This window comes from Heptranchias perlo, chromosome 31 (assembly GCF_035084215.1).
Source record: "Heptranchias perlo isolate sHepPer1 chromosome 31, sHepPer1.hap1, whole genome shotgun sequence".
Taxonomy (NCBI): domain Eukaryota; kingdom Metazoa; phylum Chordata; class Chondrichthyes; order Hexanchiformes; family Hexanchidae; genus Heptranchias; species Heptranchias perlo.
In genome coordinates this window covers 32,810,758-32,836,099 of record NC_090355.1, presented here as the reverse complement: position 1 = coordinate 32,836,099, position 25,342 = coordinate 32,810,758, and the positions used below count along the sequence as shown (strand labels likewise).

General features: G+C 41.2%; 1 protein-coding gene across 2 annotated transcripts in view; it reads left to right on the top strand.

The window, feature by feature from the left end:
- The first annotated feature begins 2,331 nt into the window (after window positions 1–2,331).
- slc25a25b (solute carrier family 25 member 25b) overlaps window positions 2,332–25,342 on the top strand; it is a 40,495-nt gene continuing 17,484 nt past the window's right edge. Inside the window, exon 1 of one of the 2 annotated variants that reach the window (XM_067969902.1) lies at window positions 2,332–2,718. In XM_067969902.1, coding sequence (XP_067826003.1) covers window positions 2,485–2,718 — 234 coding nt within the window. In that variant the 5' untranslated portion in view covers window positions 2,332–2,484. Of the gene's footprint in view, window positions 2,719–23,217; window positions 23,510–25,342 lie in introns of those variants that run through there. The other variant, XM_067969903.1, reaches the window with a different exon arrangement.

The following is a 25,342-nucleotide window of genomic DNA, read 5'->3' as shown; positions in this document are numbered from 1 at the left end:
AGTGTTGGTGGGGGAACATTTAGGGAACAGCGATCATAGTATCATAAAGTTTAGATTAGCTATGGAAAAGAACAAGGATCACTCTGAAGTGAAAATACTCAATTGGAGGAGGGCCAATTTCAATGGGATGAGAATGGATCTGGCTCAGGTAAATTGGAATCAAAGATTGGCAGGCAAAACTGTAAATGAACAATGGCCTTTAAAGAGGAGATGGTTTCAGGTACAGTCTAGATATATTCCCACGAGTCAGAAAGGTAGGGCAACTAAAGCCAGAGCTCCCTGGATGACAAAAGTCATAGAGAGTAAGATGAAACAGAAAAAAGGGGTGTATGGCAGATTGATAATACAAGTGAGAACCAGGCTGAATATAGAAAGTTCAGAGGGGAGGTGAAAAAGGAAATAAGAGGGGCAAAGAGAGAGTCTGAGAATAGATTGGCAGCTAACATAAAAGGGAATCCAAAAATCTTCTACAGGCATGTAAACAGTAAACGGGTAGTAAGAGGGGTGGGACTGATTAGGGAACAAAAAGATCTACGCATGGCGGCAGCGGGCATGGCTGAAGTAGTAAATAAGTACTTTGCATCTGTCTTTACCAAGGAAGAAGATCAAAGTCACACTAAGTGAAGAGGTAGTTGAGATACTGGATGGACTAAAAACTGAGAGGAGGTACTAGAAAAGCTCGCTGTACTTAAAGTAGTGGATGACTCTAGGATGGGATGCATCCTAGGTTGCTGAAGGAAGGGTGGAAATTGCGGAGGTACTGGCCACAATTTTCCAATCATCCTTGGATACGGGGATTGATGCCAGGGGACTGGAGAATTGCAAATGTTACACCCTTGTTCAAAAAAGGGTGTAAGGATAAATCCAGCAACTACAGGCCAGTCAGCTTAACCTTGGTAGTGGGGAAACTTTTAGAATCAATAATCCGGGACAAAATTAACAGTCACTTGGACAAGTGTGAATTAATTAAGGAAAGCCAGCGCAGATTTGTTAAAGGCAAATCGTGTTTAACCAACTTAATTGAGTTTTTTGATGAGGTAACAGAGAGGGTCGATAAGGGCAATGCGGTTGATGTGGTATAAGGCGTTTGATAAAGTGCCGCATAATGAGCTTGTTATCAAAGTTGAAGCCCATGGAATAAAGGCGGCAGTGGCAGCATGGATATGAAATTTGGCTAAGTAATAGGAAACAGAGTGTAATGGTGAACGATTGTTTTTCGGACTGGAGGGAGGTATACAGTGGTGTTCCCCAGGGGTCGGCACTAAGCCATTGCTTTTTTGATATATATTGATGACTTGGACTTGGGTGTACAGAGCACAATTTCGAAATTTGCAAATGACAAAGCTTGGAAGGGTAGTGAACAGTGAGGAGGATAGTGATAGACTTCAAGAGGACATAGACAGGCTGGTGGAATGGGCAGACACGTGGCAGATGAAATTCAACGCAGAAAAATGTGAAGTGATAGATTTTGGTAGGAAGAACAAGGAGAGGCAATATAAACTAAAGGGTACAATTCTAAAAGGGGTACAGGAACAGAGATGTGGGGGTATATGTGCACAAATCGTCGAAGGTGGCAGGGCAGGTTGAGAAAGAGGTTAAGAAAGCATACGGGATCTTTGGTTTTACAAATAGAGGCCTAGGGTACAAAATCAAGGCGGTCATGATGAACCTTTATAAAACACTGGTTCAGCCACAACTGTAGTATTGGGCACCACACTTTAGGAAGGATGTGAAGGCCTTAGAGGGGGTGCAGAAGAGATTTACTAGAATGATTCCAGGGATGAGGGACTTCAGTTACGTGAATAGACTGGAGAAGCTGGGGTTGTTCTCCTTAGAGCAGAGAAGGTTGAGAGGAGATTTGATAGAGGTATTCAATATCATGAAGGGTCTAGACAGGGTAGAGAGAGAGAAAGAAACTATTCCCATTGGCGGAAGGGTCAAGAACCAGAGGACATGGATCTAAGGTGATCGGCAAAAGAACCAAAGGCGAGGTGAGAAAAAAACTTTTTTTTAAAAAAACGCAGCGAGTGGTTGTGATCCGGAATGCACGGCCAGAGTGGGTGGTGGAGGCAGATTCAATCGTGGCTTTCAAAAGGGAATTGGATAAGTAGTTGAAGGGGAAAAAATTCTGCAGGGCTGCGGGGAAAGGGGAGTGGGACTGGCTGGATCGCTCTCGCAGAGAGCCAGCACCGACTCGATGGGCCGAATGGCCTCCTTTCACGCGGTCACCACTCTACGATTCTATTGGCTGATGTTGCAGACACACCCACCCAAGAAGTGGAATTCGAGTGGTGAATGGTGCTGTCAATCAAAACCCCGCCCACCACGAGTGGAAGGCCCCGCTCGCGAGCTATTCCCGCCGGAAGGAACGCGCGCGCGCGGCGCTGGGCGGTTTACGGTCCTTTTTTAAAAAAAAAAATTTTAAACCGTCAAAATTCAGGGCCTCGAGCCGCTTTTTCTCCTCAGAATTCAGCTCGCCCGGGAATGAAAGAACGTGTCCTCGCCTCACCGTTATTCAGCGGCCTCTTCTGCGAGTGCGAGTCGGCGTGCCCGGCCGACGGCCACGGCCACGGCCAGGCGGCCCGGTTGGAGCAGGAGCAGCGCCTTCACATTCTGTTCCAGCAGCTGGACGTCAACCAGGACGGCGGGCTGTGCGTCAACGATCTGGCGGCGGGGCTTGAGCGGCTGGGCGTCTACCGGACCGAGTCGGAGCTGCGGGTGAGTGAAGTCGTGTGCGTGCGTTCGTTCTCTGAAAGCGGGCTCCCGCCCTCTTTCTAGGCGACAGCGGGCTTGGAAATGCCGACCCTGCTAGGCCGCTGAGTGGAGCGAGTCGCCGGTTAAGCGAAGTGGGCGGCACGCTGTCAGTGGGGTACTTGAGTTATGAACGCTCAATTAGATACCTCGTCACCTAATTATCATGCCGTACTCAGACACCGAGCACTAACTTGCATTTATATAGCGCCTCTCAGAACTTTGGGAAGTCGCAAAGCGCTTTATAGTCGATGAAGTACTATTTTTTTGAAATGTAGTCACTGTTGGAATGTAGGGAAAGGCGGCAGCACAGCAAGATCCCACAAACAGCAATGTGATAAATGACCAGATCATTTGTGTCTCTGAAGTTGGTTGAGGGCCGTATGGTCCCCTTCTCTGCTGTATCATTCAATGCTAAATATTGGCCAAGATACCTGGGAGACCTGATTTTCATTGCCCCACCATTGGTGGCTGTGCCTTCAGCTGCCTAGGCCCTAAACTCTGGAATTCCCCCCCCCCCCCACCTCACTCTTTTATTTAAGATGCTCATTAAAATCTACTTCTTTGACCAAGCTTTTGGTCTCCTTCTATGGCTTAGTGTTAAATTTTGTCTGCTAACGCTCCTGTGAAGCACATTGGGACGTTTTACTATTTTAAAGAGACGCTATAAATGCAAGTTGTTGGGAACTACCCTGCTCTTCGAAATAGTGCCATGGGATCTTTTACGTCCTCCTGATGGGGCAGACTCAGTTTAATGTCTCATCCTAAAGGCGGCACCTCCGACAGCGCTGCACTCCCTCAGTACTGCACTGAAGTGTCAGCCTGGATTATTCGCTCAAGTTTTTGGGACTTGAACCCATAACTTTTTGACCCAGAGGTGAGAGTGCTATCACTGAGCCAAGGCTGACAAGCGCAGGTCCGGTCTGTTTTAAGGAGGGGTGGTTGTAATGGTTCTATTTGACATAAATCTCAAATGTTCTGAACATATTGTCCTAGATCATGATGCTTGATTTTAAGCAGGCTAGGTGTTACAATAGTTTGCTGTAGCTACATTGCCATGTACCCTTTTTAATGGATACTCAATGTACTGTTTCCTGGTGATCAGCAGCCCATCACTCGTGCCCATTTTTACTGAACTAGTAGCATGGCATCGGGTTCCCCAATACCACAAAACAAACAGTTAATTCCTAACAAATGCCCTCGCAGCCCCCCTTTCCAGGGGAACATAGGAGCAGGAGGAGCCCATTCAGCCCCTCGAGCCTGTTCTATTGTTCATTTCTGTTGATCCATATCTATTATGGCTGATCTGTGCCTCAACCCCATTTACTTGCCGTTGATCCATATCCCTTGATACCCTCACCTAACAAAAACCTGTCGATCATAGTCATGGAAATTTCAATTGACCCAGCATCCACAAATTTTTGAAGGAGGGAGTTTCAGACTTCCACTACCCACAAAATTCAACTGGATTTGTTAGACATGACCTACCCTTCTCAAATCACTAATAATATAAATGGCCCAAACAATCTAAAATCATGTGCGTTGAGTTAGAAGATGATTTTTTTTTCTGGTTGTCAATAAAACACAATGTGGTGAATTTTCACTTACCGCTGTATGGAAAACGGGCAGTAGTGGAGTGGCTGCCTGTTTTACGCTGTGGGCCAAGACAAAAATAGAGCTAGTTGATGTGAATTTATTCCAAGACTTGTTATTCTTGCCTTTTCTTTGGTCTGAGTTGACATCAGTACTACTTTGCAGTTTCAAAGGACATTAAAATTTTGCAAGTTTCTATAATTTTAAAGTTCCATAGAGGCACATTTCAGTTTAGTAGTAGGATTCCTTAATTAAATAAGCAATTGGCTATTGGGCAGAACGAAAGACAAAGTCTAAATACCATGGGATAAATAAACAGTATCATTACTATAAACTTGAAACCTTGTAATGTGTAACCTTTTTTCTCAAGTTTCCTTTCATAATCCAGAGATGCTGAGGCTACTGTAAATTTTTGTTTTCTACAGATTGTCTTATTTGTTATTATACTCTCAAGTGTTTCTTCGTTAACAGAAAATCTTATGATTTTATCAAATGCTCATGATTTTTTTCTAAGCCTTGTCCTGTGATTTTGGTGCTGTGAACATTGCCTGTTCATTGTTAGTTTTAGCTGTCACACTTTGTTTTGACAAAAAAGTTCTTAAACCACCTTCTGAACTTCAATTTTAATTCAGAGAATGTATGAAATATGATTGGGTATAATTTCAAGCCTGTAACTTCATTCTATGGTTCAATTGATGGTTATAAAGTGCTTCAGTTTTGCTCAATTGTTGTCTTGAGCATGTGGATGAGATTACAGCCTTGAAGTCACTTGCAGCTATCTATTTCTGTAAAGACTGGCACAGGTTTATACTTGTATATAGAGTGACTTGGAACAAGGCTAGAGTTTCATGCTGTTCTACTGTTTCATGGCATATCAAAACACGGTTAACTTTCTCATTTTGCATGGTACAAAGAGGAATCCTGATTTCTGCAGGCATGATGGGTGGAACAATGAACAGCATTCTGATATTTTGCCTTGCAAGCCACATACTCCGTGTTGTCACTAGGTTTATTTCAATGTGCTATAGGAAAAGTTACATGCAACTGAATATGCTTTAACATTGTGTGATACTCATAATTCATCACAATATTGTTGCTAGCAGCCTTACTACCAGTACCACACTCTAGTGTTCTCTCCAAATGCAACTTAGGTATATCATGGTATTGTTGGGTAATTTTCACAGTTCCAAATAGTATAGAATGAAAATTTCACATGGCTACAATTACTCCTTAATGAAATCTGAATTGCACTCGAATGACAGTTGGAGAAAAAGTAGATGGTAGTTCATAGTATTGTAGTAGGTACAGCGCAGGAGGAGGCCATTTAGCCCATTATGCTTGTGCCGGCTCTTTGAAAGAGCTATCCAACTAGTTCCATTCCCCTGCTCTTTCCCTGTAGCCCTGTAAAGTTTTTTTCCTTCAAGTATTTATCTAACTCCCTTTTTGAAGGTTACTATTGAATCTGCTTCCCTTTCAGGCAGTGCATTCCAGACCATTACAACTCGCTGTGTGTTTAAAAAAAAGTTTCCTCTTGTTGCTTCTGACTCTTTTTGCCGATCATCTTAAATCTGTCTCCTCTGGTTACTGACCCTTCTGCCACTGGAAACAGTTTCTCCTTATTTACTCCATCAAAACCGTTCATGATTTAGAACACCTCTATCAAATCTCCCCTTGACCTTCTCTGTTCTAAGGAAACAACCCCAACTTCTCCAGTCTCTCCACATAACTAAAGTTCCTCATCCCTGGTACCAGTCTGGTAAATCACTTCTGCACCCTCTCTAAGGCCTTGACATCCTTCCTAAAGTGTAGTGCCCAGAATTGAACACAATATTCCAACTGAGGCCTAACCAGTGCTTTATAAAGGTTTAGCATAACTTCCTTGTTTTTGTATTTTGCCTCTATTAATAAAACCCTGGATCCCATGTGCTTTTTTTAACAGCCTTCTCAACTTGTCCTGCCACCTTCAAAGATTTGTGTATGTGCACCTCCAGGTCTCTCAGTTCCTGTAACCCCTTTAAAATTGTACCATTTAATTTATATTGCCTCTCCTCATCCTACCAAAATGCATCACTTCACACCTCAGTGTTAAATTTCATCTGCCATGTATTGTCTGCCCATTTCACCAGTCTATGTCCTCCTGAAGCCTGTTACTATCCTCCACATTGTTTACTACATTTCTGAGTTTCCAGTCATCTGCAAACTTTGAAATTATACCCTCTATTCCCAAGACCAGGCTATCTATTGATCCCTCCCAATACGGACCCCTGGGTAACACCATTGTATACTGCCCTCCAGTCTGAAAAACAACCATGCACCACTACTCTCTGCTTTCTGTCCCTTAGCCAATTTTGTATCCATGCTGCCACTGTCCCTTTAATCCCATGGGCTTTAATTTTGCTAACGAGCCTATTTTGTGGTATTTTATCCAATGCCGTTTGAAAATCATATACACAACATCCGTTCTTCAAAGAACTCAATCAAGTTACTCCAACGCGATTTTCCTTTAACAAATCTGTGCTGACTTTCATTTATTAGCCCATACTTTTCCAAGTACCAATTAACTTTGTCCTGGATTATTGTCCCAAAGTAACAAAAGTTTTGCTAACCTTTTACAGCATTCTTCTGTCCATGCACCCAGTAAGTTATGATCACGTCTCTTTTGGGAGGAGTAATGGGGATTGGAGGGCAATCAGAATTGGTACAGCAGATGAGGATGGAAACTGCTAGACCTTGTGCAAGATAGGGTGGTCTCATGATGCAGGAGGAACAGGAGATTTGCACTGGTGGTGGGGAAACTTTGAGAGATTGTATCAGGCAAGGAATTGGGATTGATGAGCATAACAATTCATACCTGGTCTTATTGGATATGCCTCTGTTCAAAAGGGAGCACATTGGACTTGATATTCAGTATTTTTACTGAAAAATAGAATACATGATTGAAGAATAATGATGCACTATGCTCCATAATATTATCAGCAGAGAAATTTGATTTAAAGACATCTGCCATTAAGGCAGCTTCTACCTGTTGAATGGAAAATTATGGGCAATAATTGCCGGCCTTGCCGGAGATACTCACGTTGCAAAGAACGATTTTTTTAAAAGAATAAAACCTCAGCTATAGAGTTAATTTTCTAAGCATTTTGTCACAAATATCTCCGTTTAATTGGTGAAGCATTTCATATTGTTTCTATTGTTATTTCTATTATTTCTATTGTTGCATCTTGTTCAGCCATCTAGACAAATCCTGAAATACGTGGATCTGGAACTCCTGATAGTGTGTTGTATTCCTCATTTCAGTTCATATAGTATCCTTACAAAAAATATGGACTCCAGTGTTACATTTTAATGCTGTTTTCACTGTTATGAATTCTAGCCGTTTACATAATCTTGTGATTATATGTTCATATTTGTTTCTTTTTACCAGTTCTTAATCTGTCCCAATTTTAAAGTATTAAAATAAAAGGGTCAAATTATTCTGAAGACGACCTGTGTGGTAGTATTCATTTTGTTATGTGCTAATGTCATATCATTGCAGACTGGATATCTACATATTCAAAGCTGAGGCAATTAAACTTCTTTTGCTGAATCATGTGAACTGCCTCCGCTTAATCACCACTTTTGTACTGTGCGCTGAGAAGAATCTTAATTAGATTAGCTCAGTCTGTGATTCCTCAATGTATCCCACAAACAAATAGTGCTAGCTAATGCTCACTGTATCTCGGTGAGCCTGCCTGCACGTAAAGCACAATGCTCTGGTGTGACATGAGAAATTGATGGATCAATACGAGCTGTTCAGCAGCTTTTCATCAACAGTGACCCTGAAGATGCTTCAGCATCAGGCTCTGTAATCTGATAGGCTGAAGGGTAGTACTCGAATAAAGCATGTGTTAGTATCTTGTTTTGTGAGTGGCTAGGAAAATACTGCATTGAGTGCAGGCTTCGCGACACTGCAGGGAGAATGAGACTGTTTCTCCTCTGCATTACTTTCACATACCTTTTTGGCCTGTGGTTCAGTGTACATTACACAGTGCAGCATCTCCCCAGTAGGAGTCACAAATTTCTAGTCTCGAACTATTAAGAGTACAGGATGCTAACAGCTGTATATGAGTACCTATATAAAATGTTCCTGAAAGTGGTGTGTCAGGATGCAGGAGTGGGGAGGGAACAGACCAATTACTTGGACAATGCAACTGAAACGCAGGGGAAACCCAGTAACACAGAGGATGGGATTGATGCTGACGGAAAGCGCCATGGGCAGGATCAGAAATCTGTGCAGGAACCAGTAAAGGTAGTGTGTGAAAATTCTTGTGGTCAGAGATCAATACTGTTCTCGTTCACCAACTTTAGAGGGTATGTTGTGTTGCAATACAGAATAACAGATGCTGCTTTAAAAAATATGTAAATTTTGACAAGGTCCAGTTTTAAATCCTTTAGAAAACTGTCTTTTAGTTGTGACAGTCATAAAAATGACTTCTGTATTTAAACCCTGTTAATGCAGGAGTTAAAATGATGCCTTTCAGAGTTAGTTCTATAAATTTATGTCCCCAATTATCCATTCTATTAATCGCATTCAGCAGCAGCCACTTAACAAATTTCTGTGGAAAAGCTTTTATAGAGCAATTTTAATGTTAGTTTTAAAAGATGATCCTTCTATGGAGCGTTTTGATATATAATTTACAATATGATTTGCCTTTTATCACTTTGGTTGGGCAAGGATATATGCTTGCTAGTGGACACTTTCCCTGGAATAATGGCCATTATTTATCTGAGCAAAAAATGTGGGCCTGTCCCAATGCAGTGCTTGTTGTTCCTGTCACTCAATCATGTCTCCATTGCAGTTGATTTGCAGTTTGAAACCTGCATTGTTTGGAGGTCCTGAAACATTTTCTGGATATAGGCTGTGATTTTCATAGCCTCAACTGTGACTCATTATTCAGGATGTAGAGTTGATGAAGCTTTCGGAGAATGGATAAGCACATGAGAACAGATTTCAAAGTTGAATAGACGGTGCTTACTTTGCTACTTAGAGTTAAGATACTATCTGAAATTCTGCATATACCAGAAAAAGCTTTATCAGTGTACAATTTGCTTTGTCTCTTTCTGATAAATCAAAAGCTACTGCGTTGTATTTTGATGAAGTTATTCCCACTGTCCTTCCAGCTCAGAGGTTGCTCTCTGGAGGATTTTCGGAAGATCTGGAAACTGACACAACCAATCATCCTGCATCTGACCTAAAAGAAAACACAGCTGAATATCTTACAAAACTCTATCTATATGTCCTGTTCAATCTATTCTATTTTTGCTTAGGAGGAATGTGATGCAATATTGAAAACTGGTTTGAACACAGCTGAATATCCAGAAGTATTGTACCACTGGTTTAATCAAAAAAATTCAAAATATTCTGAAAATCTAGCTGCAGCTGTTACCTGCTGGTCTGATTGTAAAAAAGTGCACAGAGTCCCTTAAATTTAAACCTTAGTTATACTGCACTTAGGAAATAATCAAAGCTCCAAAATGTCAATTAGAATTCAGTTGCTCAATGCAGTTATTGTGGTATGTAGAAACCAAACCAGACAGAACGAGTGTTTCTTGTTTGATTGTGCTGTTTGCCATTGAAACTGGTTGCGGAAATCTCTAACCTGTTTTTTTGTTTGAATTGTTTCTCCAGAATGTATTATGATCTGACACCTATCTAAATCTGCATGGGAATGAACCATTGCATGCTATGTGGTTAAATAATTTCTTAGTGCAGATTGCCAGTAATTATCTGGAATACTAAAGTTAGTTTTTTTTAAAAATGTGTAAGTGGAGATAACACCAGCATTTGTATGTATCTTTTAGTAACTGCAATAAGGCAGAAAATGGCAGCATTTCCATCTAAAAATTAGACTGTTTATGATGAGCATAGTGAGGTGTTTCACTTCCCTTACTGGTTTTCCTATAATACTGTGTAATCTAAAGTAGCAGGGCTGAAAACGCGTTCTGGCAATAGCAATTCTTTCAAAAGTTAAATCTGTATAACTTGATCTGTAAAACCGCTCCTGTATCTCAATGAAAAAATGAAAGATCTGGCTTTCGATAGTATGTTACTATGAGTTTCCCTAGCCTGTTACTGTAATTGTTTCTTTGGCATTTAATCCTGATAATACTAGACAAAATGGCTTGATTTTTATTCTTTGTATGATGGATTAATATGGTTGGATTTTACTAAATTTGAGAACTGAGCTGAAAACACCAAAAAACAAAAATGGATTTTCCACCAACCATTTTTGAAAGAGCTTTTATTTAATGGAGCAATGAGGAAGAATTCTGTGCCAAGCTCTCAGCTATTACTGAAGAGTAAGTATAAAGACAATTCTGATTTTCTTTAAACATATATAATAGAGATACACGAGTGTTTACCACAGAATTGTTCATCATGAATTATTTAGTCTTAGCATTACCTGGGTGCAGGCTGTGGGTAGTGTGATGAGGCCAAACATGCAAATTTCTGTGAAAATAGTACAAACCTTGGGTGAAATTTCATTCAGAAAAACACAATCAAAGGTGATGAATTTCTGTGGAAACAGTATAAACCCGGGCAATGAAATTCCATTGAGCAAAATACAAGAGAATGCCTCTATAATGAACTAAGTAAAATTGCATCTTCAAAAATTAAGTTTCAAAGCTGTGGGTTGTTAACTGTGGAGAAAATGGTCCTGTTTTTCTTTCAAAAGATAATTTTGAGACTCCCTGTTAGTTGGGAAGCAGCTAGACTTGTAAAGGAAAGTGAGAATTTGATGCTTCTGTAAAATTTATACTCCTTTGTACTTAAACTCTTTTGAAGACATTGGACTGAAGTAACATTAGTGAATGGAGATAAAGGCCCAGATTTTTTAATGTTGATAACCTATTTAAAGTATTTTAAAGCTGCTTCTTATCCAAATCAAAGGTGATTTATAAACAAAAACTGAGACTGCTTTTGCCTTTTGGTGTCTACAGTGGTTTGCAATGTCTGTGTAGTGTCAGTTGTTTACGGATCCATTATTTCTTCCTGTGTTAAGTAGCTTGCCTCGTTACGACTCAGAAGATCTCGATTTTAAGTCGAGACAGAAGAGTTGCTCTGGGCCTTGTGTGCAGGGTACGTGCCAAGGCCCAGAGAGACTTTGACTCCCGGGCCTCATTTAATACTCGGGCTTGGACTCTCGCCCAAACCCGGCAGGGATCACTGGCATTCCGGAGCGGGAATGTGGGTGGCAAGAGGCAAGTGGAAGCGGTCATTGGCAGTCAGTTCAGTGGTGAGGGGAGGGGCCCAGAGATGTCCGGGGTGGGGGGAGATGCCCAGGGCAAGGGAGGCCTGAGCTTTCCTTGCGGGGCCCGGAGTAGCACTCCTGGTCCTCCCGGCCCACAAGGACACTTTATTAAAATGTTGAAACTTCCTGTGCTGGGTCTCTCCTGGCCCTTGATCCAGCACCTGGCAGGTTTGGCCTGGTGGGAAAGCCACCACTACTCCAGCGCTCAGGCTTCAGGTTGAAATTGCAGATCTGATAGAGGACTCTACCGGCTTGAAGCGGGTGTCGTTGCATGCAATTTCAAATTGCAGTGGGGCTGAAAAGGAGCGGGTAATTCCCCCCGCTCCACTGTAACATTGAGGCCAAAGTCTCTTCACCATCTACAAAGCTGAACTCTGATGTGTAATGGTCCCCACACGCCTGGAAAAGTGAAGCTGCAACAACATTCAAAGCTCAAAACCATCCAGGACAAAGCAGTCCACTTGATTGGCACTCCAGCCACTGGACTTAATATCCATCCCCTCCACCACTGGCTTACTGTGGCTGCAGTATGTACTATCTATAGGATATGCTATGTCAAGTCACCAAGTTTACTTTGACTGCATCTCCCAACCCTGCTACCAAAAATATCTTGGGAGCATCAGCACTTTCAAGTTCCTGACTTGAACAGGTATATCGTTGTTCCTTCTTCATCATTGGGCCAAAATCTTGAATTTCCTACCTGGCACTATCATGGGAGCATCATCACCACTACAGTGGTTCAAGAAGGCCCATCACCACTTTCCAGGGGAAGCTAACAATGGGACCTTACCGGGTCACTGACATACCATGAACAAATAGAAAATCAAGTAAAAATAATCAAATACACATGCAGTCCAGACCAAGTAGATTGCCTAAAGGTTTTTGAGAGCCTTTCTGAGGCCTCTTATGAAACCAAACAACTAGTTGTTGAGATATTAGTTCAGTGGCTAAAATATTAGTAAACATGGTAATTGGCAACCTCAATCAATTACCTACATTTCATCAACAAAAAGGGGGGTGTTAAAAGAACCTTTTTCACGCAGAAGGTTGCTAGGATGTGGAATGCCTTACTAGCAACAGTGGTGGAAGTAGATTCCACAATAGTTTTTAAAAGGGAAGTGGATAAATATTTGAAATAACAATTTACAAGTATGGGGAAAGGACAGGGGAATCGGACCAAGTGGATGATACTTTCAGAGAGCTGTGGGCCAAATGGTCTCCCTTTTATGCTGTAAAATTCTGTGATTCTGTAATTAGTAATTAAATCTTTCTGATTATTTGGTAAGAGGCTATAAAGTCTATAAAACAGAAGCTGCAAGTGCTCCCTATGATTCTTTGTGTAAGCATACTGTGTGGTTTACTGAAACATATAGAACAGGAAGATCCTAGTTTGATCCTTGACCTGTGCAGAATTAATTGGTCTCAGTTCAAGGAGTAGTAAGGACACTGCATATGGCCTCAGCATCCCTGAAGTCCAGGGGAGAAAAAAATCAACTGGGGTCTTACTCCAGAGACAGCATATTGCCTTCTGCGTGACATTGTCCAGCGCTGCCCTACTTCATCCCCTGCACTACTGAAATTTTCATCTGCGATTTGTCACCTCTAAACGTAATAGGGCCGATTTTATTGATCTTTGTCTCAGGAATGCCCGGTTCTCCAGGTGCAAAGGTTAGGAAAGAGAGTTTATGCCTCTTTTGCGTTGCCCTGGGATTTCTGGAGCTTACCTGAGGTGTGTAACTTGGCCTATACGTGCCGCAGGTGCAGGCCTAACTAATCTATGTTAATGTCAATGAGGCAAGGCGGGGAGAGTTCCTGGCCTTCCTCATTTCCCAGTAGAACTGCTGCTGTCCAGCTCTGGTGCGGGGGGCCCTCTCCTGATTTCTCCAATGGCCAATCATCCGTCTAGAAACTCAGTTGTCCAAAACTTAGCTGCCTCTATCCTGTTCTGTGCTAAATTCCTGCTGGCCTATCTTTCCATGGCCTCACTTCATCCTGTCTCTAAAATCTTCTCTAGCATTATCTACTCTCCCGCACCCTTTTGTCTTCTGACTCTGGCCTCCTTGCAACCCCACCCCGCCTTTTCGTTGCCCTACCTTCGGCTAATTGTAAACAATTTTACAACACCTTCGGCTGCCACAGCTCCACTTTCTGGAACTCCTCTCCACCTCTCTGCTTGTCTTTCCGCCTTTTAAAAAAAGCATTATTTCAATATCCATCTTTTCAACCAAGCTTTTAGCTATCCTTTTGAATTTCATCTTTGACCCCGCCGCCTGCGTCAAGGCTCAGCATCCATTCTTGCCTAGTTTAATTTTTTTTCTTGTGTTTTCTACATTAAAGATCTATATAAATTCATATAGTGGTTGTAGTAGTAGTGGTAATTGATGAGTGAGTTGCCTGGGTTCCAAGGGTTGGAGTGCCATGGCTTGTGAGCTGCATGTTTCCCTCAAACCACAATGAAAGCAGCAATTTCACTAATTTCAGTAAGTAGATGGATGTTAGTCAGGTGTTACTGTAACTGATGCCAGTTCTCGTTAAGGGGGAAGCATTCATTTTGTAACTTTTTTGTGTGCAACTAAATTTTAAAGTAATATTGTCGGAAGAAGATACTAGTCTCCATATATTGAGGCATTTCCTTTCAAGGCAACAGTGGGAATTTTAAATTCAATTGGAGCGAATTACCTAGAAAGCAGATTCTTATAGGATAAATATTATGTTAATTATTACAAGTTGCACAGTGAGTAGACCTGAGCGACTCACTAATTTTGAAGAGTTGAGTTGGTTCTATTGACAGTACATTACTTCATTGCTTCTGTTCAAGATGAGTCTTATCCTGTATATACTGGGTCTATACTTTGGTGTACATAGTTTCACTTCTCCATTATGGTACAGAATTACATGACTATTTGTGAGGAACAGCAAACATTTCTCATTTAGAATCACTAAGTGCAGAATGTGACAGGCTTTCTTTTGGAATTGGATGTGGTAGTGCAGTTGTTGTGGTATTGGACTATCAACCCAGAGGTTATGTTCAAATTCATCATGACCGGTTGTGAAATTGAGTTTGATAAATCTGGCATTTTTTGGAAAACAAATGATGGCCATGAAAGCTGTTCTAAAATCAGTACATTGATATCCTTCAAGGAAGATAACCTAAAGCCCCTACTGGGTCTGGTTGATATGTGACTCCAGCCCCAAACTACGTGGTTGACTTTTAATGTCCTCCAAACTGGCTTAGTAAGCCACTTCATTGTTTAAAAAAAAAGTTACTACTAAAAAGCTGACAACCATCTTAAGGCAACTAAGGATGGGCTATAAATGGTGGCTTGCCAGCATTGCCCACATCCCAAGAACCAATTTAAAAAAAAAATTTGCAGATGGCAGATTTAGTGCAGCTGAGTTAAATCTTGTAGCTTGTAATGCAATTGGTGTAAAAAGAAAGACTTGCATTTATATGGCGCCTTTCACAGCCTCTGGACGTCCCAAAGTGCTTTACAGTCAATGAAGTACTTTGTGAGGTATAGTTGTGTTGTAATGTAGGAAACATGGCAGCCGATTTGCCCATAGCAAGGTCCCACGAACAGCAAAATGAGCAGATCATCTGTTTTCAGGTGAGGGATAAATATTGGCCAGGACACCGGGGAGAACACCCCTGCTTTTCTTCGAAATAGTGCCATGGGATCTTTTACATCCACCTGAAGGCAGACTCATCTGAATAACAGTACCTCTGACAGTGTAGCACTCCCTTAGTACTGCACTGGTGTTAGGCTCGATTTTGTGCTCAAGTCTCTGTTAGTAGTTAGACAGAATCATGGGAAGTTGTGGGAGAGGCCTGTAGATAAAATCATGTGGGTATGAGATGTCTGAGTAATCTGGGAAATGTTACAAATCATCATTTGTGATCTGTATTTAAATGTTCAACTAGATGGAATTACGTCATGCTTGGTTTCTTGTAACTCCAACATTGCTGTTGTAAATGTGCCATATGTTGAAAATGCCATTTTCTTCCTTGCATGTATAGCAGATCAGTGAAATGGAAAATAACTCAAGATTAATCTTTAGTGCTTATTCCTTCATCATTTATCCTACTAAGGTATAGAGGGCAACTGCCATATGGTTGCTCTTTTTATCATCTTGTAAAAATTGTTTGGATGGGGGAGTGGGGTTAGAGCATTGTGACACTGCGTGGAATATAAAAGAATAAGATGAGTGGGGAGTGTAGGATATGATTCTTTGGAAATTGGAATGGTTTAAAGTATTTTCCCCTTCAGATAACATTTGTTGAACAAACAGATCCCTTTTGTAGTTTAGCTCATGTGTTCTCTTTGTTTCAGATGAATGTCACAAAATAATTAAAATTTGGTCATTTAAATTGGTGAATCATTGGTTTTCAGCTGTAAAGAAAGAACAAACTTGCATTTATATAGCCCCTTTCACGATCGCAATACTTTAGACCCGTGGTCACTGTTATAATGGAGGTAAGTGTTGCTATTTGATGTAAGGGCATCTCTCAGCTAGCTACCAGTACACTCTGACTAAGGTGAAGTTGTGAATTCTACATCTTTAATCCAAGAAAAGTAATGTAGTATAATATCTGGATCACAACTGAGTTATTTTAAACCATTTGGTTCAACTCATTGTTTTCTTCCTGATTTGTGACTTCCATTGAAACCAAGGTAGAAAACAGTCTTTGTACAAAATTGGAACGCTTGCAGCTTATCCTGGAGTGAAAAAGAATTCTGTTCCTGGAATAGAATGACCTAATCAGCAATCTGAATGATTTGTTAGTTGGAGCTGTCCTCTTCCCTCAGCACATGACTAATTGCAGCAGCATTTGTCATTAACTGCCTCTGTCTCGAGAGGCTTTCCCTAGCTGCCTTTTCCTTATTTCTCTTCCCCATCCCTCCATAAATTCCTACTCTTTGAACAAGAGGTTTAGTGTTGACAATCCAGTTGTTGATCAGGAGTAAGTTTTATAGAGGCTTGCATCCCTTTCTCTTTCCGCACCACCTTTCCCTGTTTGCGTAAGGCTTCTAGGACTTCTGCACAGCAAAGCACTTGTTGCACGTTTGCCAAGAGCTGTACTTCAATACAAATATGTCTGTGAAAAAGTCTAGCTGCTGCTATGTACAGACATTTGTGTCCCCTGCATATATTGAAGGATTCCATAATATTTCTACATTGCAGCCTAGAGAATTGGCAGTCAGTTTTGGTTCCCATTTAATAAGAAATCACTTTAATATGAATATTTTTGGGTAATAATAATTTTTTTTTAAAAAAGCCATCAAAATCCATGTAAGGATAACTAAGTATAACAGAGGAGGAGGAGAGAGAACCATTACTGTTTTTGCTAACTGTGTATTAATTTAAACAAATTCAGTCTCTTATCTTTGACCTGCATTTTTATATCAGTGTTTGCATTAATGAACTGTACAGTTCGGTTGAAGTGTAAGGTTATTTTAATTATCCTCTGTATACCATTGATAAACCGGGCAGTCCGTCTGAGAAATTGCTCTCCATGAGATTTTAATCTGTACCATGTGACTTCTCGTTTCTCAAGTGGCCAATCATCTCAGTGCCTTGTCTCGGCAGCTTCTGTTGTTCCTCCACATAAGTGATTTGTCATTCAAATTTCCATCCATTGTAAGAATACCTTTTCAACCATCTAGTTGCAATTGATGCCGGTTGTAGCTTCTGTCTGGGGCATCTTTTGTGTCAGTGAATTTCTGTTAGAAATTCAAGGGAAGCCCAAGGAGATTTCAACAGCTTTATTAAAAAGCTGTTAAAACCCAGAAGCCTAGAAATTACTGTTGGTATTAACAGATGAATGCTTAATGCATTCATGACATTTCATTAGTATTTTAGAAGCGGGATTAACATCTAGAGTAAAATACTGGGAGAGGAATGTCGTAGGCCTGCATTAAGAGTTGACCTGTTAATATTGCTAACATTAATTTCTAGAATTGTTTATAAGCCACAGTACTCTTGTGGACAAGGCAGAGATGTCTGGTTTCACTGGATATACTCAGCCCTTGTTACTGCCCTTGACATCAAGGCAGCATTTGACCAAGTGTGACACCAAGGAACCCCAGTAAAGCTGGTCAATGGGCCTTGGATACTGCATTTGGGGATCAGGGGGAAAACTCTCCAGTGGCTGGAATTATACCTGGCACAAAGGAAGATGGCTGCAGTCGTTGGAAGCCAATCTTCTTAGCCAAGGACATCGCTGCATGAGTTCCTCACGGTATCGTCCAAGTCCCAAATATCTTCAGGTGCTTCATCAATGACCTTCCCTCCATCATAAGGTCTGAAGTGGGCCTGTTTGCTGATGATTGCAGTGTTCACCAAACTCTCAATTCATCAGACAATGAAGCAGCCCTTGCCTGCATGCAGCAAGACCCGGACAATATCCAGGCTTGGGCTGATATGTGGCGTGAATGTTACTTGCCACTTGAGTGTCAGGCAATGACCATCTCCAGCAAGAGAGTGCATAACCACCTCCCCATGATGTTCAATGGCATTACCATCGCAGAGACTCTTCTCCCTTCCCCACCCCATATAATCATCCTGTGGGTCACCATTGACCAGAAATTGAACTGGACCAGCCACCTAAATGCCTTAGCCACTAGAACAGGTCAGAGGCTGGGTATGCTGTGGCGAATAGCTCACCTCCTGATTCCCCAAAGCCCCTTTCTTTGCCTACAAAGTACAAGTCAGGACCTCCACTTGTCTGGATAGGTGCAGCTCCAACAACACTCAAGAAGCTCGACACTATCCAGAACAAAGCAGTCCGCTTGATTGGCGCTCCATCCACTATCTTAAACATCAACGCCCTCCACCATAGGACACACTGCAGCCACAGTATGCTATCTATAGGATGCACTGCAGCAACTCACCAAAACTTCTTTGGCAGCACCTCCGAAACCTGTGACCTCCACCACCTAGAAGGACAAGGGCAACAGGTGCATGGGAACACTATCAACTCCAAGTTACACACCATCTTGACTTCATATGTCGCAGTTCCTTCATTGTCATTGGGTCAGAATCCTACCTAACAGCGTTTTGGGAGTACCTTCGCCATGTGGGCTGCAGCAGTTCAAGCAGAAGACCTATCACCACCTTCTCTGACAACTAAGGATAGGCAATAAATGCCAGCTTTGCCAGTGATGCCCACATCTCGAGAATGAATTTAAAAAATAATCTCCTTCCTACCACCATGAGGGAAAAACCAGGTAGATACACATGAAACAAAATATCAAAGTTTGCATTTTGGGATGTTAGAAAATAAAACTAAAGGCTGATTTTAACTTTTCATAACCTGTATATTGACTTTATTGTGTTTTTTTTAGACCAAGATGAATCATAGAAATTTATGGCACAGAAGGAGGCCATTCGGCCCAATGTGTCTGCCAGCCTAAAAAGAGCTATCCAGCCTAATCCCACGTTCCAGCTCTTGGTCCATAGCCTTGTAGGTTACGGCACTTCAAGTGCATATCTAAGTACTTTTCCAATGCGATGAGGATTTCGGCCTCTACCACCCTTTCAGGCAGTGAGTTCCAGACCCCCCACCACCCTCCGGGTGAAAACATTTATCCTCAACACCCCTCTAATCTTTCTACTAATTACTTTAAATCTATGCTCCCTGGTTATTGACCTCTTTGCTAAGGGAAATAGGTCCTTCATATCCACTGTATCTAGGCTCCTCATAATTTTATACACCTCAATTAAATCACCCTTCAGCCTCCTCTGTTTCAAAGAAAACAACTCCAACCAATCCAATCTTTCCTCATAGCTAAAATTCTCCAGTCCTTGCAACATCCTTGTAAATCTCCTCTGTACCTTCTCTAATGCAATCTTTCCTGTAATGTGGTGACCAGAACTGTACACAGTACTCAAGCTGTGGCCTAACTAGTGTTTTATACAGTTCTAGCATAACCTCCCTGCTCTTATACTCTGCTTCGGCTAATAAAGGAAAGTATACTGTATGCCGCCTTAACCACCTTATCTATCTGTCCCGCTACCTTCAGGGATCTGTGGGCATGCGCTCCAAGGTCCCTCACTTCCTCTACACCTTTCAGTATCCTCCCATTTATTGTGTACTCCCTTGCCTTGTTTGCCTTCCCCAAATACATTTACCTCACACTTCTCTGGATTGAATTCCATTTGCCACTTTTCTGCCCACCTGACCAGTCCATTGATAGCTTCCTGTGGTCTACAACTTTCTTCCACACTGTCAACCACACGGCCAATTTTTGCATCATCTGCAAACTTCTTAATCGTGCCCCCTACATTTAAGTCTAAATCATTGATATTTACCACGAAAAGCAAGGGACCTAATACTGAGCCCTGTGGAACCCCACTGGAAACAGCCTCCGAGTCACAAAAACACCCGTCGACAATTACCCTTTCCTTTCTGCCACTGAGCCAATTTTGGATCCAACTTGCCACTTTCCCTTGGATCCCATGGACTTTTACTTTTTTGACCAGTCTGCCATGTGGGACCTTGTCAAAAGCCTTGCTAAAATCCATGTAGACTATATCAAACGCGCTACCCTCATTGACCCCCACCCTGCCTTGTTGCCGCCTCAATAAATTCAATCAAGTCAGTCAGACGCTATCTTCCCTTAACAAATCCAAACTGACTGTCCTTAATTAATTTGTGCCTTTCTAAATGATGATTTATATCACCCCTCAGAATTTTTTCCAATAATTTGCCCACCACTGAGCTTAAGCTGACTGGCTTGTAATTACTCTGTCTATCCTTCGCTCCCTTTTTAAACAACGGTAGCACGTTAGCAGTCCTCTGGCACCTCACCTGTAGCCAGACAGGATTGGAAAATGATGGTTAGAGCCTCCGCTATTTCCTCCCTTGCTTCTCTTAACAGCTTGGTATACATTTCATCCGGGCCTGGCTTTTTATCTACTTCCTTAATATTTCCCCCCTCACTGTGTTTATCCCATCTAATATTTCAAACTCCTCCTCAACTACAAAGTCTGCATCATCCCTCTCTTTTGTGAAGACAGACACAAAGTATTCATTAAGAACCATATCCACGTCTTCTGCCTCCATACATAAGTTATTTTTTTGGTCTCTGATAGGCCCTACTCTTTCCTTAGTTATCTTCTTGCTCTTTATGTAATTATAGAACATCTTTGGGCTTTCTTTGATTTTACTTGCCAGTATTTTTTCATGCCCTCTCTTTGCTTTCCTGATTTGCTTTTTTAATTTCACCCCTGCACTTTCTATACTCCTCTAGGGTTTCTGCAGTATTGAGCTCTCCGTATGTGACATAAGCTTCCCTTTTTTTGCCTTAACCAACCCTGTATGCTCCTTGACATCCAGGGGCTCTAGATTTGGGAGTTTCACACTTGGTAAGGGAATTAAATACTTATTTTGTGTTCCTCATTGTTGCAGTTGAACTTTTGCACATGGAGAAGGTCTCTGATATGTTTTAAAGCAACGCTGAGTATTCAGTTACACCACAGAATTCTGGCTGGCTCATCTTGGAAACCAGCTGATAACATTGGCCAGCATAGCCATTTGTGAGTAAAACAGGTGCTGCTGTCACTTCAGTATATTGGAAAGCTTCCTGCTACGTTAAAATGTTAACATATGACTATCAGGATGTTTTCCTTCTGGATCTTTTAGGTGGCAGCTGAATTCTCGGTTGATGTGTGTAAATGGTATAGGGATCAAGATGGACTGTGTGTTAAACAGAACAAATATGGGAGTTAGTTATAAAGAGTAAATGTATGAAACTCTGAGCAGTTCTTAGCTACAATAAAAAGCAAATAAGAGACTGAATTGGATTAGCAGAGGGATAGAGTGCAGATGAAAAGAAGCTGTTGCTGTGCATGGTATTGGTCAGGCCACTTCTGGTGTATTTGAGCATCTTGGGCAATGATGGCCTGAAAGAATACAGAGCTAAGAAACATAGATGATTCTGGGCACCCTTGAATTTAAGCTGAGGTAACCTTAAGGAAGCTGGGCTTATTTACTGAGAAAAGAGGAGACCTAGAGGTGATCTAATTGAAGCCTTCAAGATTTTGAAGAGAAATGACACAATTGATGCAAATAAGTTGTTTCCAATAGGGAATGTGGTACTATACATTGGTGTTTCAGTGCACAGTAACATCACACCACTTCCATGGCCAAACTTGTATGCATTTCAAGTAGAAGTGAACATTTTGAAATAGTGTACATGCGTTTGGTTAGATAAAAGTTCATAGCTAGTACCATTGAAATCTAATATCTTGAACTAGTTGAACTTGTAACAATGAGCAAACATGCTGGTGAACTTTATTCTTTTGCGTATGTTTGAACGTCATTACAGTACCCCTTGCAAAACTCTGGAGAATTGCCAGACAAATTATTGATTGATATGTAATCAATACTTAACTGGCCAGTATGCATCACTGAACCGGGTATGTTTAATGCAAAATAAAGCAAAGTATTAACAACATAAGAAATAGGAGTAGGCCATACTGCCCCTCGAACTTGCTCCGCCATTCACTAAGATCATGGCTGATATTCTACCTCAACTCCACTTTCCCGCCATATCCCTTGATTTAGTGTCCAAAAATCTATCGATCTTAGTCTTGAATATACTCAATGACTGAGCATCTACTGCCCGCTGGGGTAGAGAATTCCAAAGATTCACAACCTTCTGAGTGAAGAAATTTTTCTTCATCCTGGTCCTAAATGGCTGGCCCCTTATCTTGAGACCATGACCCCTAGTTCTAGACTCTCCAGCCAGCCCTCTGAGAATTGTATACGTTTTAATGAGATCACCTCTCATTCTTTACAACTTCAGAGAAGATAGGCCCATTCTACTCAATCCCTCCTCATAGGACAACCTCTCATTCCAGGAATCAATCTAGTGAACCTTTGTTGCACTGCCTTCCTTAGGTAAGGAGACCAAAACTGTACACCGTACTCCAGGTGTTGTCTCACCAGAGCCCTATATAATTGCAGCAAGATCTCCTTACTCTTATCCTCCAACCCCCTTGCAATAAAGGCTAACATAACTTTTGCCTTCCTAATTGCTTGCTGTAACTGCATGTTAACTTTGTGATCTGTGCATAAGGACACCCAAATCCCTCTGACTACCAATGTTTTAGTCTTTTTAAAAAAAAAATTCTGCTTTTCTGTTCTTCCTACTAAAGTGGATAATTTCACATTTCCCCACATTATACTCCATCTGCTACCTTCTCATCTACTCACTTAACCTGAATATATCCCTTTCCAGACTCTGTCCTCATCACAGCTTACTTTCCCACCTAGATTTGTATCGTCAGCAAACTTGGATACATTACACTCTGTTCCCTCATCTAAGTCATTAAATTTTGCAACTACAGTTTGTCTCGGTGTAAATTTTAAATATTTTCCTGAAACTTGGTTGAGGACCCTTAGTTACTAATCCTCAGCAAGACTCACTTGCATGCTATATTAAGTAATGTAGATCTACACTTGTGATTGGTGAGAATAGAGGGCGTTGTGATACTGCGTAGACAAGAAGGGTGGAGGCAACTGATCTCTGCTATAATAAAAGTGACGTAGATGGTTTCCAGTAATGTGATCCTCATAGTCAGCTGGCATTTCAACTGCCTCAGTAGTAGCTGACGAATTGCAATCATTTTAATTTAATTTATTTATTTTATAAACCTGAATTTGTAAAGATATATATTTTTAAATTAGTTTGACAAAATTAGTCAGTATGCTGTGCCTATGTTTATATGTACCAGTGCCAGACACTTTGGAAAGGGAATTTGAATACTTTGAATCAGGACGGCTGCCTGCTGAGCTAAAATCGTTGTTCAGGCTCAGCCTTTTCATCCCTTCACAGGAGTTATCAACCTATCGTCAGTGGAGACAGGTAAACCATAATACAATCTGATGTGTTTCAAGTTTATCAGTAATTTATCATTTCAGGTGTTTTGGAGGATTTTTCAAGTTTTAGGAGTCTTGTGCTGCTCAGAAGATACTTCCCTATACTTCTCCCTGTTCAACACCAGCAATACTGGGCTGCCTCCTGAGTTTCTGTGCACTAGCTGAAGGAGTGGGATAGAGCAAGAGTCTCACACTTACCCCAGCGTACAAGCTTCTGTTAATGTCACCACTTTTCAGCCAGCAGCTGGAAGCTGTATGACAATATCATTGCTGGGGTACTTTCTTTCTGGTCCCTCCTTACAACAGCACAACTGAAAAATGAGAATTCTGAGTGGGTAGTCAGGCTTGTGGCTTTCAATGCACGGCAGTGCATTATTCTGCTCTTGTATCATGGTTTTTCTCTTGTGGCTATAATAGGTTGGGGTTACTGTTATAATGTTAATGTTGCAATATTGCAAACCAGTTGGATTTTGCACATTTTGTTTTAAGGATTATATTGTTTTGGCCAAGATAATGCTGGAATATTTGAAATTAAAGAACAGAACTGTCCCACCTGAAACATTGGGGTAAATTTTAGTGCTTCTGGTGTAGAGCTTTTGGCACTGGGAGCGCATAATGTGAATTTGAGTGCGGAGGTTGATGCGACCAATTTGTGGCCTACGTGACTTTCTGTTCATAAAGATCTGCGCCAGGAATCCTAAATCATGAAATATACCTCCTTAACCCCATCTTTTGTTTCCGGGTGCTGACTGACCTGATGTGTATTACCAGCATTTTGATTTACTTTGTGATTTTTTTTAAATGAGATTTGTGTATTATGGCAATTTTAAATGTAATTATAGTGTATCTATAAAGTATCTTAACTACCAGTGAGAATTTTCACTGCTAGGAAATTTTCCTCAGGAGTGGAAAGTGGGGTTACCAGTTTGCTGATCTACCGTAGTTCCTGTGCTTTTAAATGATTGAACTGGCTAGAGGGCAGCCTGAGAGCAGCCATTTTGTGTAGAATTGACTGCCCAGTAATGTAATAAATTGAGCATGCTACCCAACACCCTGCTACCCTTTTACATGGAGAATGCTAGATATCTGGGACTGATTCCAAATAAATAAACTTGAGTTAGGTGGACAAAGTCATGAGTGATGCTCAAATTGCAGCTTAATCGTTCCACATTTTATGTTTTTATGCTCTCTTGCTGTTTCTGATGTATGAAGATTAATAATTGTATTGCAGTGACTACAGTTTTATTGAAAATTGCACTTGACCAAGGAATTGTTAAAAGCATTTTGTGCAAGCCATAACACTAAAGACATAATGCACTCTGTTACCGGTAGCAAAATTGCAGAAAAGTGCCTTCGAGTGAGCGCTCGGCTTTAATTTTGTTGGTGGGGGGTGTTTGTTACTTGAAACAACGAGCAAAGGCTTCTGCACCCCACAAATTGGTAAATCCCAGGTATTCCTTTTTTATACTTGAATTTAACCACAACTAATGAGACTTGTACCCTGGTTGCAGCGTGTTTTGGGAACTGGAGCAGCCACAGAATCTAGATCCTGGTGGCACGAAACAGAAAGCTCAAGCTGCTGGTTTCTGTGTCTAGTTACATTATAGCGAAGAGTCTATTTTGGCTCTGGATTGACCCCTGTAATATTGCATTGTGACAATGTAGTGGCAATCCACATATGCAAAAAAAATTCTTTAATTCATTTAACTGGCCTAGATTTCCAAAGACCACTTTTACGAAAATGCAGCAAAAAAATTGGTGGGCCTGAATTCAGTTACGAAGTTCACTTAAACACAAAATATCTTTTAGTTCTGTTCTG